The 13,684-nt window shown below is 33.4% G+C and overlaps 1 protein-coding gene across 2 annotated transcripts in view; it reads left to right on the forward strand.

The window, feature by feature from the left end:
- The window catches only part of LOC107665614 (zinc finger matrin-type protein 4), a 112,129-nt gene that overhangs the window by 35,580 nt on the left and 62,865 nt on the right, over positions 1-13,684 (forward strand). For both annotated transcript variants that reach the window (XM_016456550.1, XM_016456549.1), the window contains exon 3: positions 6,685-6,777. In XM_016456550.1, the coding sequence (XP_016312036.1) occupies positions 6,685-6,777 (93 nt within the window). The remainder of the gene's footprint in view (positions 1-6,684; positions 6,778-13,684) is intronic.

The following is a 13,684-nucleotide window of genomic DNA, read 5'->3' on the forward strand; positions in this document are numbered from 1 at the left end:
GCTCGCAAAATTTCAAAATCGCTGGTAGCCCTTCGGGCAGACATTCTTCAGATTTTGGTAGCCCAAAATGAATTTAAGCAGCCCGAATTAAAAAAAAAAAAAAAAAGACATTGGCTGAACTTCGCTGTGGACAAATCAGCATGATTAAAAACTAGTAGCATATAGGGATGTAACGATTCACTCAACTCACGATGCGATGCGATTCACGATACTGATTTCACAGTACAATTTTCTCACAATTTTTCCTTTTAACAAAATGAGATTTAAGACAAATTATAAATGAGAAGGTGTCCTTTTATTGTTTCTCCAACAAAATGCTGCACATTTCTTTGTGAAATTGAAATATGTCAAATAATAAAACTAACTTATTTAGATTGCAGTTAGATTGCATAATTTCGAAATTTGAAGCAAAAACAGAATGGTCTAATTTTAGCTTTGTGAATGAGATGCAAATGTCATTCTCTGACAGCAGGTGGCGCTTATGGAACAGCAGGTATTTATAGGCTGCTGCCCCTTTAAGACCGAATGCACGGATCAAATATAATGATGCACTTGAGATTTCTTTCACCACTGTTTACGTTCACTTAAGACATAACCGACTGTGTTTACGAGAATACTTGCCGAGACAGTTATTTTGAGATAATTTTGTGCGTATGTGTTCATTCAGATGCAAGGATACGCGAAAGAGGAATCAATTCTGTATACGTGCATTGTCTGAAACGCGGCTCTCTGTGCACGCTTTGAATGAGTGCACGCAGCTCCGAATGCACGTGAATGGTTTAAAACACTTGAATGTTTAAATCGGCAAGACTTAGAAACACCTGCAATTGCGAGCCTTGAAATAAATAAACGCTTCAGGCGTCCCGAGTTCGAGTCCTGGCTTGTGGACCTTTCCCGTCCCACCTCTCTCTCTCCCACTTCACTTCCTGTGAACTAACTATCCGATCTAAATAAAGGCAAAAACACCAAAAAATAAATCTTAAAAAAAAAAAACATGGCATTACTTATATCAACAAGAAGATAGAAGATTTAATGACGATACAGAAGATATAACATATATTCATAACAATACTCAAAAAAATAAAAAAATCAAGACATGTTTTTGTCAAGACACGCTGCTTTTCACTTAATTATGTCAATAAAAAATATTTTATAATTTATGCCCTAATATAACAATACATGAGAAGCTGTATTTATCTGTACATATTTTTCAATAAGCTATTCTAATATATGGAAAGGTATGGAAGTTATTCAAATATTCATATCAGTTTTACTTGCATGGAAAATTTTAGTGAAAAAAAAAGATTTCTAATTTGTTTTTACAAAATATATTTTTAGGATTGAAAATTAACATGTTAGCTTAAGATACATAAATTATGTTTAATTAATATCATACATTTAATTAATAATATTGAAATACAATTTATGTTTTTGTTGACATTTATTTAAAAAAATTGTCTTTTCTTTCATTTTGGTTTCTTAAAACTTAAAATAAAACTACTACTACTACTAGTAGTAATAATAATAATAATAATAATAATAATAATAAATTCATTATTAACAGTAAGAAATAAACGGTAGCTCTTTATTTTAAGGTGTCCTTGTTACGTTACATGCACTTACTATTATAATAACAATAAATTATGCATAATTGCATGCAAGTAACTCTAAGACAAACCCTAATCCTAACCCTAATCATATAGTAAGTATGTAGTTAATTAATATTACTCAGTACTTAAATTTATAATTACAATGTAAAAATGACACCTTAAAATAAGGTGTAACCAAATAGACATTTATGCATCTAACATTACTTATATAGTGGCTAGGAAGAATATATGATGTCAATTTAAACACAAGGTAAATATTATTCAGGTAATATTTTAATAATTTGCTTTGTCATCTGTAAATGACAGGATAAAAGCCAATTAGATGTAATATGGGGGTTATTTATTTTCTCACAGTATTTTGATGTGAAATTGTATAGTTGACATTATATTGCAAGGGGATTATCGTTTTAGCTCCTTGGCATCAACAAGTTTGGTTATGAACGGTACAGCACAATCTCAACCACATTCAGACACATTTTTATCTCCAAATGTACATACTGTACTGTCATACTGCTCTGCACTACTGGCTCTGCAAAATTTCAAATCGTTCAAATACCACGTAACTCAACATTTTTAATAGCTGTATCATTTGCTCAGCCTCCTCATAAACCATCAAATCTTTCCCAGACCAAATGTTGCCCCTCTCTCTCCCTCAGTGTCTGGTCTTTAGCTCATTCTGAGTGTATCAATGGCCTCTTTCATCCGCTCTCAGCACTGAGCTCTTCACTGGACCAGTGTAATCCAGTCTGACTGCTTCAGAGACAACAGAGACTCTCCTCTCTCTCTCTATCTCACTCAACTCACCCTGAGCCCAGCCTTCACTCTCCTCCAAGTCTATCAGAGTCTTTAACTCACTCATACTGTGGGATGGTAAAAATGTTTCCACAAGTGGAAATCTTGCTACAGTATGCGATTTATACTGTGGCAGATATATTTGGGATATCTGTGGAAAGGGCTGCTTTTATATATGATAGTGATATAAAATATAGAGCTTTAATATTTCAGCCGTGGTGCTTTGAAGGGGATACATTTCGAGGCTATATTTCGGAGAGGGATTTAGTGTTCTGACTGACTGTCAGCACACTAAAACCTACCTGGGAAGTTTCATCTTGAAATTAATTCCCTTTACTGTTAAATATCATTACTTCTGAAATAAATTCAACAACGAATAAAAAAATATCATAGATGACATAGGAGGATGTCTTGGTTTTCATGGGGATTTATTGCTTTTTAAATGATATTAGAAATCTATTGTGTGTCATCCCAAGCCTAATAACATTCTGCAGATGCCAATGCTTTTAATGAACTCATTGCAGTTTATTTAATGAAAGATTGTCCAAATTATTAAATCATGTTTTAGATTAAATTAAACTAGTACACATTCCTTAAAGATTGAAGGACAGTTTTTACATTTCTTAGAAGTATAATAATTAGTGCTGTCAAATGATTAATCGCGATTAATCGAATCCAAAATAAAAGTTTTTGTTTAAATAATATATGTGTTTGTATTGTGTATATTTATTATGTATATATAAATACATACACATGCATGTATATATTTAAGAAAAATATGTTATATTTATATATTAAATATATTTATATATAATATAAATTATATAAATATCAATATATACATGTAAGTACAGGTCAATATTTTCAAAATATATTCTGTATGTGTGTGTATTTATATATACATAATAAATATACACAGTACACACACATATATTACATAAACAAAAACTTTAATGTTGGATGCGATTAATCGCGATTAATCATTTGACAGCACTAATAATAATAAACCAAACTGAAAATAACAAACGGAGCAACAGAGAATCATTTTAAACCAACTTCTTGGTTGGTTTAAAGCAAGGAAGCATGGTTTCCTTAAGGCTGATATGTGACTAGTCATTCATTGACTACTCAATTTTGTTATCTAGTTTTGAACATCCCTTGTAGAAAAAAAAAACAACAGGTTACCATCTACACTCTTAAGAAAAAAGCCATTAAAAATAGGGCCTAATTTGCAGTGTTAACATGAAGGGATTTTCCATATTGATTTTTTTTTTTTACAGGTGGTTTACCCATATATTTAATTATGCATTGCATTATGTTTTGTTTTAGTTTTCAGTGATGACCAACTAGAAACTAGAAACTGTGTAAAACCAGCCTTATGCTTGCCAGTGTTGTTACTGTCAACTAAAACTACTAAACTATAAAACTGTTTATGTTAACTGAAATAAAGCTGAAACAAATATAAATATTAAATGAAAAACTCTGACTACTAATTGAAATAAAATAAGTTGAAGTTGAATTACTAAAACTGAAATTGAACTGTAAAACTACAACTAAAACAAAATAAATAAATAAATAGATTAAAAAACAAACTAATAAAAATAATAAAAGCACATAACAAAATGTCTAAAACTGAAAATATAAAAGCTAATTGAAAATATTGATAAATACTATAATAAACAAACACATTCAAGCTATTCATCTTAAACCCACAGTGATACCAGGTTTGATTGCTTATCTATGCAAATGTGGCTGTGCTCCAAAACCTAGTAAACTGACTTGCTGCATACTACCTACATAGACAGCTACCTGAAACAGAACCTTGTGAGTGACTTTATGGACGTTCTATATACACAGCAGAACTAGATCTTCTCACTGAAAACAAATGGGAGATTTGCCTCACAACTGATTCCAATAGAGTTTGCCTTTAGCATGTGTTACTACAAATGTGCAAAACTCAAATGAGCATAAAACAAACATAGGCCATAAATACAGGTTAAAATGGTTAGTTTTAATTAGAGAGGAGTTGCGGTGACAAACCAAACCTCTAACAACCAATTAGCAAGGTTGAATAGTCCACTTTTTTTGGAAATAGTTTTGCTATGAAATTCTTCCAATTTAAAGCACTGCCACACACATTTAGCTCATTTTTGAGTGTCCTGAGTGTAGTGTTTTTTTAAGATGCTGTGATGAGTTAAAAATTATCCAACTTTTAAAAATCAACCTACTCTATTTTGTTGTGCAGTGTTATAAAATGGAACAAAAACCATGCTTTAGTTTACATGTTCTGCTAATGCAAACACTTCTGCTTGCAGAAGCACATCTCTGTAATTGACTGTGTAAATATGTTCTGTGATTTTATAGAGACAGAACTGAAATGTCATACTGCAAGCCTTTCATTTTTCTATTACATTTTAAAAGCAGTGTTTTGAAATATATCCTCTCTCAGTGAGCTCAGGAAACGTCTCTGCATAAACACTGTGTGAAGTGGAGCGTTTTGTCTCAGCCTAACTTGAAAATGAAGAGCAGCCTTAAGTTTTGTATTAAAAAGAGGATATGGGAAAAAGTCTGTCTGCCAACATGGTGCACTTTACATCTCATATTCTTTCATATATGGCCTGATCTCATACATATAATATAGGGTCAGATCAGGGCAGGTAGAAAATTGTTTCCAGAGATACCGGCAGTACAAGTGAGGAAATTTTTTTAAAAAGAGTCAACATAGACTGAACCCTGGACAGTACTTCAAGACAAGTCTGGACAAGTCTTGAAGCAGGTATGTTAGGTTTTTTTTTTTTTAGAAGGTCACTGGGGCTTTGCTCTTCTGGCCCACCTTGATTATTGGATATGTGCGTGGCTGTAAATGTTTTGAAAGCTAAGTAGTCACATGCATTTTTTAAAGTTCAACCGACTGCCAAACTATCATCAGATTCCTGTGAAATAATCAAAGTGTTTGGGTGGAGTAACAGAAGACAGCAGTTAATATTCAATGTAGATGACATAAGAAAGAAAGAAAGAAAGAATATATATATATATATATATATATATTTATACATACATACATACATACATACACACACACTGTTTATACTGTAGTGTATGCTATTTGTCTGTCTGTGTCTGTCTGTCTGTCTCCTTCATATAGGAAGTAAATATTAGAGCTTGTAAAGTAGCAAAAGAACAGTATAAGCTGGTGTGTTGGTTCAGAGTAAATACAATCCTGCATTCTGTTGTCATGACACTCAGCAGACATCTTTTTTTCAGTCGGCTGCACACAAGAATCAGCACGAGAAAATGGGGTTAAATGCAACATTTTTTACTTAAATTGTCCTCTAGGCAAGGCAAAATGAGAGGTAAGAATAATATGCCTAATTATATTTCAGGAGGAAAATAGAAGTAAGTGTCTATGACATGAGGCCTTACAATAATAATATAAAAATGTAAAAAAAAAAAATTAATTAATTAAAAAATGATAATAAAATAATTTATGAAAATAATAAAACGTATCGCTTTTCTCATGTTTATCTCTGAATCACAGGCAGATGTGATATATAAGATTGGCTATTTGTAAATAGGCCTACATTGTCACATTAATACAGTTTATCAAAAAAAAAAAAACCTAACTAGAAGTGGTAGTAAAAAGTGCACTTTCGCCTTTTAAAAGTCAAAGAATCTCTCAAACTTTTGATCTACTGTACAAACCCAAAACTTGATAACAGCTACGGCTGAAGTCTACAAAGTTTGAATGGAGTTTTTTAACCAGAATGTTTTAAGAATATCAATACAATCCAGCTTTGCAAGCACTGCAAAGTTTGACAGAGAACGAAAAAACTCAGAGCATACTGTATATAGTATATGTAAGATGATTGTCAGAACTGCACAGACACTACAAATCAATAACAGCTAGAGGGAACAAGCAACCTCAAACGCTCTGCACAAAAAAAGTCCCATACAAACACAAACTTTCTTTTGAGAGTAATTCAGTAATTTCAGCAGGAACCAAAAGTATGCGTCAAAATCAATGGATGCTTCCTTTTATAAAAGAAAAGTATGTCATGTTTATTTCATAATTGATTAATTGTCCAGTATAATCCTTTGCATTGCAGATGGGATGGTTGATAATGTGCATTATATTAAGTATTGCAGAATTGGATATTTAATGGGTGTCTGTCTTTTCCTTGCACAAAGACATGTTTCATTCATACCAAATCAAGTGAGAACACTTTGGATTATTATCTGTTAATATCACTCTGTCTTTCTGTCTCTTTCTCACACACAACAGAGCAAGAAACACGCCAACAAAGTGCGTCTGTTCTACATGCTCCACCCAGAAGATGGAGGTCCACCATCCAAAAGACTGAGACCAGACAATCCGGTATTTTCTAAAGCACATAACATCATTTAATTAAAATACCAAGTCAAGTGGCATCTGCAAATGATAATGTAAAGCCTAAAAAACATGTATTTTGTGCAATGTTTTACAAGTGATAAGTTAAAAAGTGATATTTTTTACAGTTTTTTTTTTCACACAAAATCTTTACTTGTCACATAATTTCTGAAACCCGAAACCTGACACTCAAACACCAGAACCACACACCAAATCTGCAAAACCATACACTAATTCATAAAACACTTTTTCCAAAACACAACACATAATTCTCTATGTAACAAACAAATCTAACAGGAATTAATATATTATGGCAAAGGTGTTTACAGATGTTTGCTTTTGAGATGTGTTTGTGATATTTTGAATGCAGTGCTTCATTTTGCAAGAGATGTGAGGCATTTTGCATTTTGTGTGTGCAATTCTTGGATTTGTGTTTGGATAAAAAGAGGCAAAGTTTTGAAAATGTCTGTAAGCAGTTGAAAAAAATTTGCAAACTAAATGCCATGTGGTTTGATATTTTGATGACAAATGACAAATCATACATTTGAACTACATGCATGTTTAATTTAAGTCCCAAACAGCTGTACTTAAATGATAAGTGATATTCCTTAAGGTAGAACAATCACTAATAAAGTCTCTTCTCAATCATTTCTCCTAGATAGCAATGAGACTATGTGGAAAGCAAGATGAGACTTCAGTTATCTCTTTGAGAAAAATCCTTACCCTCATCTGAAAATTGTCTAAATTTGTGCTTAGGTTTGCCAAGATACTAAAGTCAGAGATCTAAAAATAAACTCAAATATATCTAATCAAAATATCTGAATTATGCTGTCAACGTTAATTTTATACTCTTACTATATCACAACTTGTTATAATTGACAACAACTGATCTATAAAAAAAAAAAAACCACTAAGCAATTTTGTTTTCTTTCGGATAATCTACTGAAGTTGATTAACCTCAAGAGAGACATTTTTGTCTTCGGTGAAATGCTAAATGAGGACAGTGGAGATTACAGGCACTGAGCTTTGATTTTTCTGTTGTTTTCACTCCTCAGAGACAGAATGTTAATGTTCCATTCCCCCAAAAGGCAAATGACCGGCACAGCAGCCATCTACAGTAATGTCTTCATAGACTCTGAATTAAGCCATGATTAACACAAGCTCTTTAGAAAGCAGATAGACAACTTGGAGAGGCTATAAACCAGGAGATGTATAGTTCCAGGGTTTTTTAGTCTTTTCTGGCAGTTCTGAATATACCATAAAACACCTTAATGATCCCAGGGGGAACTGATGATTTGACATACAGACACATACAGGTTGTTTTGACTGGTTATGAAGTGCCTGAGCTCTTGTAATTGCTTTCTGAAGGGTCTCTGAGGGGTGGAGATGTTAGTTTATCACTCGCATTCAGTCAAACCTCCCAGCTACCATTCTGTTTGAATCGTAGTCTGTGCTCTTATACAGAGCTCATTAGTGGGACTGTTTATGAATAATTCTTCTTGGTAACAGGCAGTCCTCGGCCACGACTGCGTCTTCACTTTCAAACCCTCCATTTGAGTGAAGCAAAGCCGACGGGCCACAAATCAAAACCAAACTCAAAATGAAGAAAGTACAAGCCTCTAGCCTAAAGAAACCAGTGCTGGCCAACATTTCACTGACTGAAACTTTTGAGTCCTGTCACTTCACAACTTTTTTGTCCACTCCACACATCCACACAAGTCAATTCAGACTCCTCTGTCAAGAATAGATGGATTGAAGCAGATCTTTCTCACATTTGCTCGGCTATCAGTCTGGAATCAGTCAGAGACACCGTTTGCCCTGTCAATGGCGTCTCCCACAGGACAGAACATCAGAAGATCTCCTTTCACATCGCTCTTATTCTCTAAGACAGACATGTACTGAGAAACAGACCGTCATAGACTCAATTGTTTCTTCAAGACAGAAATGATTAAATGGAGATAAAAATTGAAACTCATGCTTTTTCCTGATAAAAAGACTCCTTTACAGTTTCAAAATAGATTTCAGTGTCTCAAACGGTGCCCAGATTTGCCAAGATACCCAAGTCTACAATCAAAAGTCAGAGAATCCAATATGAAATCAAACATGTTTCTGTTTTTACATCATTTAGGGATATTAAGGGAAAACATCGGCGAGAAAGCCGATAGTTACATGAAACATTCAATTTCTCATTATGTTCATACTGCACCCAATTCCCAAATCCAAATGTTAGGATTTTGTCATTTTGTAAATGTGGTGTAGACAATATCTTCTTGGTTGCCATAGTAATGAATGAATGAAATGCATTTTAAAAATCAGATTTTAATCAGATTAGCTAAAATCTTAGTGGGTTTTTGCTGTTCAAACTACAAACAACTGAAGAGCTCTAAAACTCCAAAAATCAATATATCAATAAATAAATGTGGTACTTTAGTATCATTAATATACTATTATAGTTTGTCAATTTTTGAATTAGGTTTTATTTGTATATATTGCATTATAATTTTAGTTAAAGTTTTAGTAATTTTATTGTTTTATTTATTGTTTTTATTAGTCTTTTTTATTATTTTTTTTAATATGTCAGTATACTTTTTATTTATTTATTTATTTTAATTGTTGTTATCTTAGTTCATCAACTTAAACTAAACAAAAATGAACAGAAATGTTGCATTGGCAACTAGATGAAATATAATGTCTATACTTTTTTAATGTGTTATTTTAGTTCATGTTAATTAAGTTAAAGTTACTTTAGTATCATTAATATACTATAATAGTTTATCAGTAGTTTGAATTAGGTTTTATTTGTATATCTTTCATTGTAATTTCAGTTAAAGTTTCAGTAATTTTATTGTGTTTTGTATTTTTTATTAGTATTTATATATTTACTTGAAATGTTGCTGCTTTGGCAACTAGTTTAAACAAAATATTTACATTTGTAATATTTTATTTCAGTTAATGTTTAGTTATGAAGATGTTTTTTAATTATTTTACTTTTTAGTTAAAAAAAAACTTTAAATCTCCCAGCTGTGACTGTTTCTCATTATTGTGACTTAAAATATCACAAACTGTGACTTTGTATCTTCCAACTTCATATCTCTAAAAGTGGCTTTATCTCACAGTGCTAATTTTAATTTTTTAATCTTCTAATTTTAAACTTTACCTCATAATTACATTTTTACATTTTTTTACATTGAGGTGAAATCAGGCTTCCATAACACTCCATTCCAGCGTGTAAAAGCAGAGCCACCCCTGAGAATAACACTCAGTCTAGTTCTCAGTTAAACTCGCCTTGTTTTCCCGACTCCTTGACTTCATCAGAGAGGAAGTGAGTTACACTGAGGCTGTGGAAAGCTGGTTTGAGTTTCCTTTTCAAAAATGTCAAGCAGAAGTACACAGACTCGCAGGAGAACAACAAAAGAGGAAAGTAGGTCAGAAAGGTGCTCGGAGATATAAAAAAAAAAAAATCTTTCTTTGCTTTAGTGGCTCTCCATCAGGAAGAATGACGAAGTTAAAGGATGTTAAAGAATGTTTTTTTCTCCTCCTCTATTCTCCTTCGTTTTTCTAAATCTATATTTTGTATGCCGCTTTTAACCGGCACAATTAATGTGCCTCTGTGACTTTCCTCCTTCGGGCTTCTATTTTTAGCTTGTTTTCACACCCTTCCCAACATTACAACAGAGGAATGAGAGAGTGGAGGAGAGAGATAAACAGACTCCTAATTAAATGCTCTTTGTTAACAACAGAACAGGACCAGACACTGCCTGAGCATCACACACACGCTTACACATATTCACAACTTCACACACCAGCACCATCACTCACACATGCTCACACACTCACTTTGCTTTCATTATCAAACATAAAATAGGTCATATGTAAATGTACGCAGACAAATGTGTAGGTGACAAGTCACTGGCGAGGAAGAAAATGACAAGTTTGAATGAAAAACCGAGAGGAAATATGAAATCGACTTGCATTTATCTTCTTCAACGAATGCTGTAAAAAAAAAAAAAAAAACATTTCACGTTTAATCAAGCAGGAATTCAATTTTGTTCAGTGTCTGTTGGTCTTTCTCACCTGTGTTTGGTGGTTTATTTTAGATGTTGCTGACTGCTTCGATTTTCACAGTGTTATTTATTGGATTACACTCGGCTTGTCCCCACTAGGGGTGCGAGGAGAATGTTTGCCCTGGTTCTGGGATCATAATCATCATATTAATCCATATGCACAGGCCCTGTGAACCTGAAAACCATTGAGAGTATGCCAGAATTCAACACACATGCCTGAAAAGCAAAGAATCACCAAAAGCAGGCTTTTAGCAACTAAAATATCAAATTCAAACGGTTTCAGTCCCTGCTGGGGACCACTGCAGCCCTGATGGGTTCTTAAAAGAGTTTAATCTTATTTTTATTCTGATTATGGTTTTCAAGGGCGTATACGGTTAGAGCCGGGTGATATAACTAAAACAATTACATCCTGATAATTTTCAGCATTTTCTCTGAAAAGGATGGTTTTGTTTCACTCAGAGAAACATCATTTCAACCAAACAGCTTAAATGCAAAATCAACATTTTTTTTTAATTTATTTATATTTTTATCAGTGTCCTAACTTTCTAAGAACCAACTAATGATAATATTGAGCTGATAATCATTTTCATGTTATGGCCAACAATTGATACATGGCAAATATTCAAATTCTCTAGTGATTTGTCTACATAAACTAAACTAACATTTATGATGTAGGCCTACTGTAACGGGGCTGACGAGACGTGAGACGTGTGGATCCATCTGCAGGCTTTATTAAAGAGAAGTGGTACGAGAGGGAAAAATCCAGGAATACAGGCAAAGATCAGAAACCGCGGAAACAGGCAAGGCAAGGCAAAACAAGGAAAACTCAGAGACTCGGAATGGGGTACGGGCTAAACAATACTCAGCAGAGAAAGGTGGTTAGAGTGGGTGTTATATAGTGAGTGAGGTGATTAGAAACAGCTGTGTGCAATGAGTGCAATCAGTGCAGTGTGCAAATCGTGCAAAGAATGATGGGATATGTAGTCCGGGGTGCTATGCAACAGTTTGTGTTGTGCGAGAGTCAATGTAATGGAAAGGGTGACCTCTGGTGGTGAATAAACGGAAGTCCATGGACCGAATTCGTGACACCTACAGTCTGGAAAACAGATCATTTTAAGATTTGCTAAATATTTAGCTTGACAGTGTTATTAAATTATTTATTTTATTTTATTTTATTTTATTTTTAGATGACTGCAAAAATAATCTAAATGTAAAAATAAGGAAAATTTGTAATAAAATAACTAAATATCCGATATGCACTACCATTCAAAGGTTTGGGCTCAGTAAGATTTTTTTAATTGTTTTTGACAGAAGTCTATTATGCTCACCAGGGCTGCATTTATTTTAATCAAAAATATAGTAACAATTGTAATATTCTGAAATATGATCAGAATTTTAAGTAACTTTGGTCCCACTTTATATTAGGTGGCCTTAACTACTATGTACTTACATTTAAATTAATCATTTGGTACAATGCACTTATTGTGTACATACATGCTTTTACATTGTACTTACATTAAAAAAAAAACATGTAGTTACATCTGTAATTAATTTCTGTAATTACATTTATAATTACACTGTTGACCCATCCCTTACACCTTAACCCACCCTTAAACCTACCCATACCAACAAACCTGTCCCTAACCTTACCCGTATCCCACCTCAATAGCAGCAAAAGTGTTTTGCAATGCAATATGAACACAATAAGTACATTGTGCTTATTTTTTTGATGTAAGTACATAGTAGTTAAGGCCACCTAATATGTGACCGTAACTTTTTCTGTTGTAAAATATTAATTATTGTAATTTATTCTCAAATCTTCATTGTCGAATTATCCTTCAGAAATCATTCTAATGTGCTGATTTGATGCTCAAGACAACGTTTTTTATTATATCAATGTACAGTATATGTAAATCTCAATAAAAATATGTTTTTGTAGAATATTATATTTTTTTCAGGATTCTTTGATGAATAGAAAGTAGAAAAGAACAGCATTTATTTGAAATAAATGTTGTTGTTTTTTCTTTACTGTCAACGTTGATCAAGTTAATGCATTCTTGCTAAATTGAAGTATTAAAGTAATAATAAATAAATAATAAAATTAAAAAAACATTATTAACCAACAGTGATGAAAAAAAAACTATAATAATGCCCAAAAAGCAATAAGGTACTAACATATTGTGCAAATTGATCAGAAATATATATTTTATATATCACTCAGCCTTTATACAGCGTGTGCAGTGCCTGGGCTTCCAAAACAAAATGAATTGAGCTGCATGCACTGCACAGAGATCACATGAAGCACTAAAACACACATCATAGTGAATGCACACACACATATACAGTAATGAGCACAGCTTGAGCTGTGACAGTGAGCTGCAAACAGCCTGTTTTACATGAGCGGAGCAGTGTTGAGATGGGAAAACTCGTCTGTGAGCTCAGAGCGCTACACACTCACCTCTCCTGCACACAGCAGTCAGAACACACACGTTCACTGGCCGGCTCACTGGAATCAGGTCACAGGCACAGCGAAACAGAACTAGGCCATGAAGTTTGAACTTATTTGTCTGTTTCTTTTCAGCAGGGAGGTGACAGCGAACACTCTGGTCCCCTAACACACACACAAACACAGCCACAGCTCTGAGACTATCTCTCTGGCCCAGACGTGTAAAAGGGAGTCTGCTCCTGTGTGACAGAGTGCAGTGAGAACAGGTTCACATTTCACTCAAATGTGCCACTTCTGGTTTAACACGACAGCGCATTCGGCAATGGTACAATTCATGCATATACACTGCCGTTCAAAAGTTTGGGATCAGTATGATTTTTTATGT

The sequence above is a fragment of the Sinocyclocheilus anshuiensis genome, unplaced genomic scaffold, assembly GCF_001515605.1.
Source record: "Sinocyclocheilus anshuiensis isolate Anshui unplaced genomic scaffold, SAMN03320099.WGS_v1.1 scaffold407, whole genome shotgun sequence".
Taxonomy (NCBI): Eukaryota; Metazoa; Chordata; class Actinopteri; order Cypriniformes; family Cyprinidae; genus Sinocyclocheilus; species Sinocyclocheilus anshuiensis.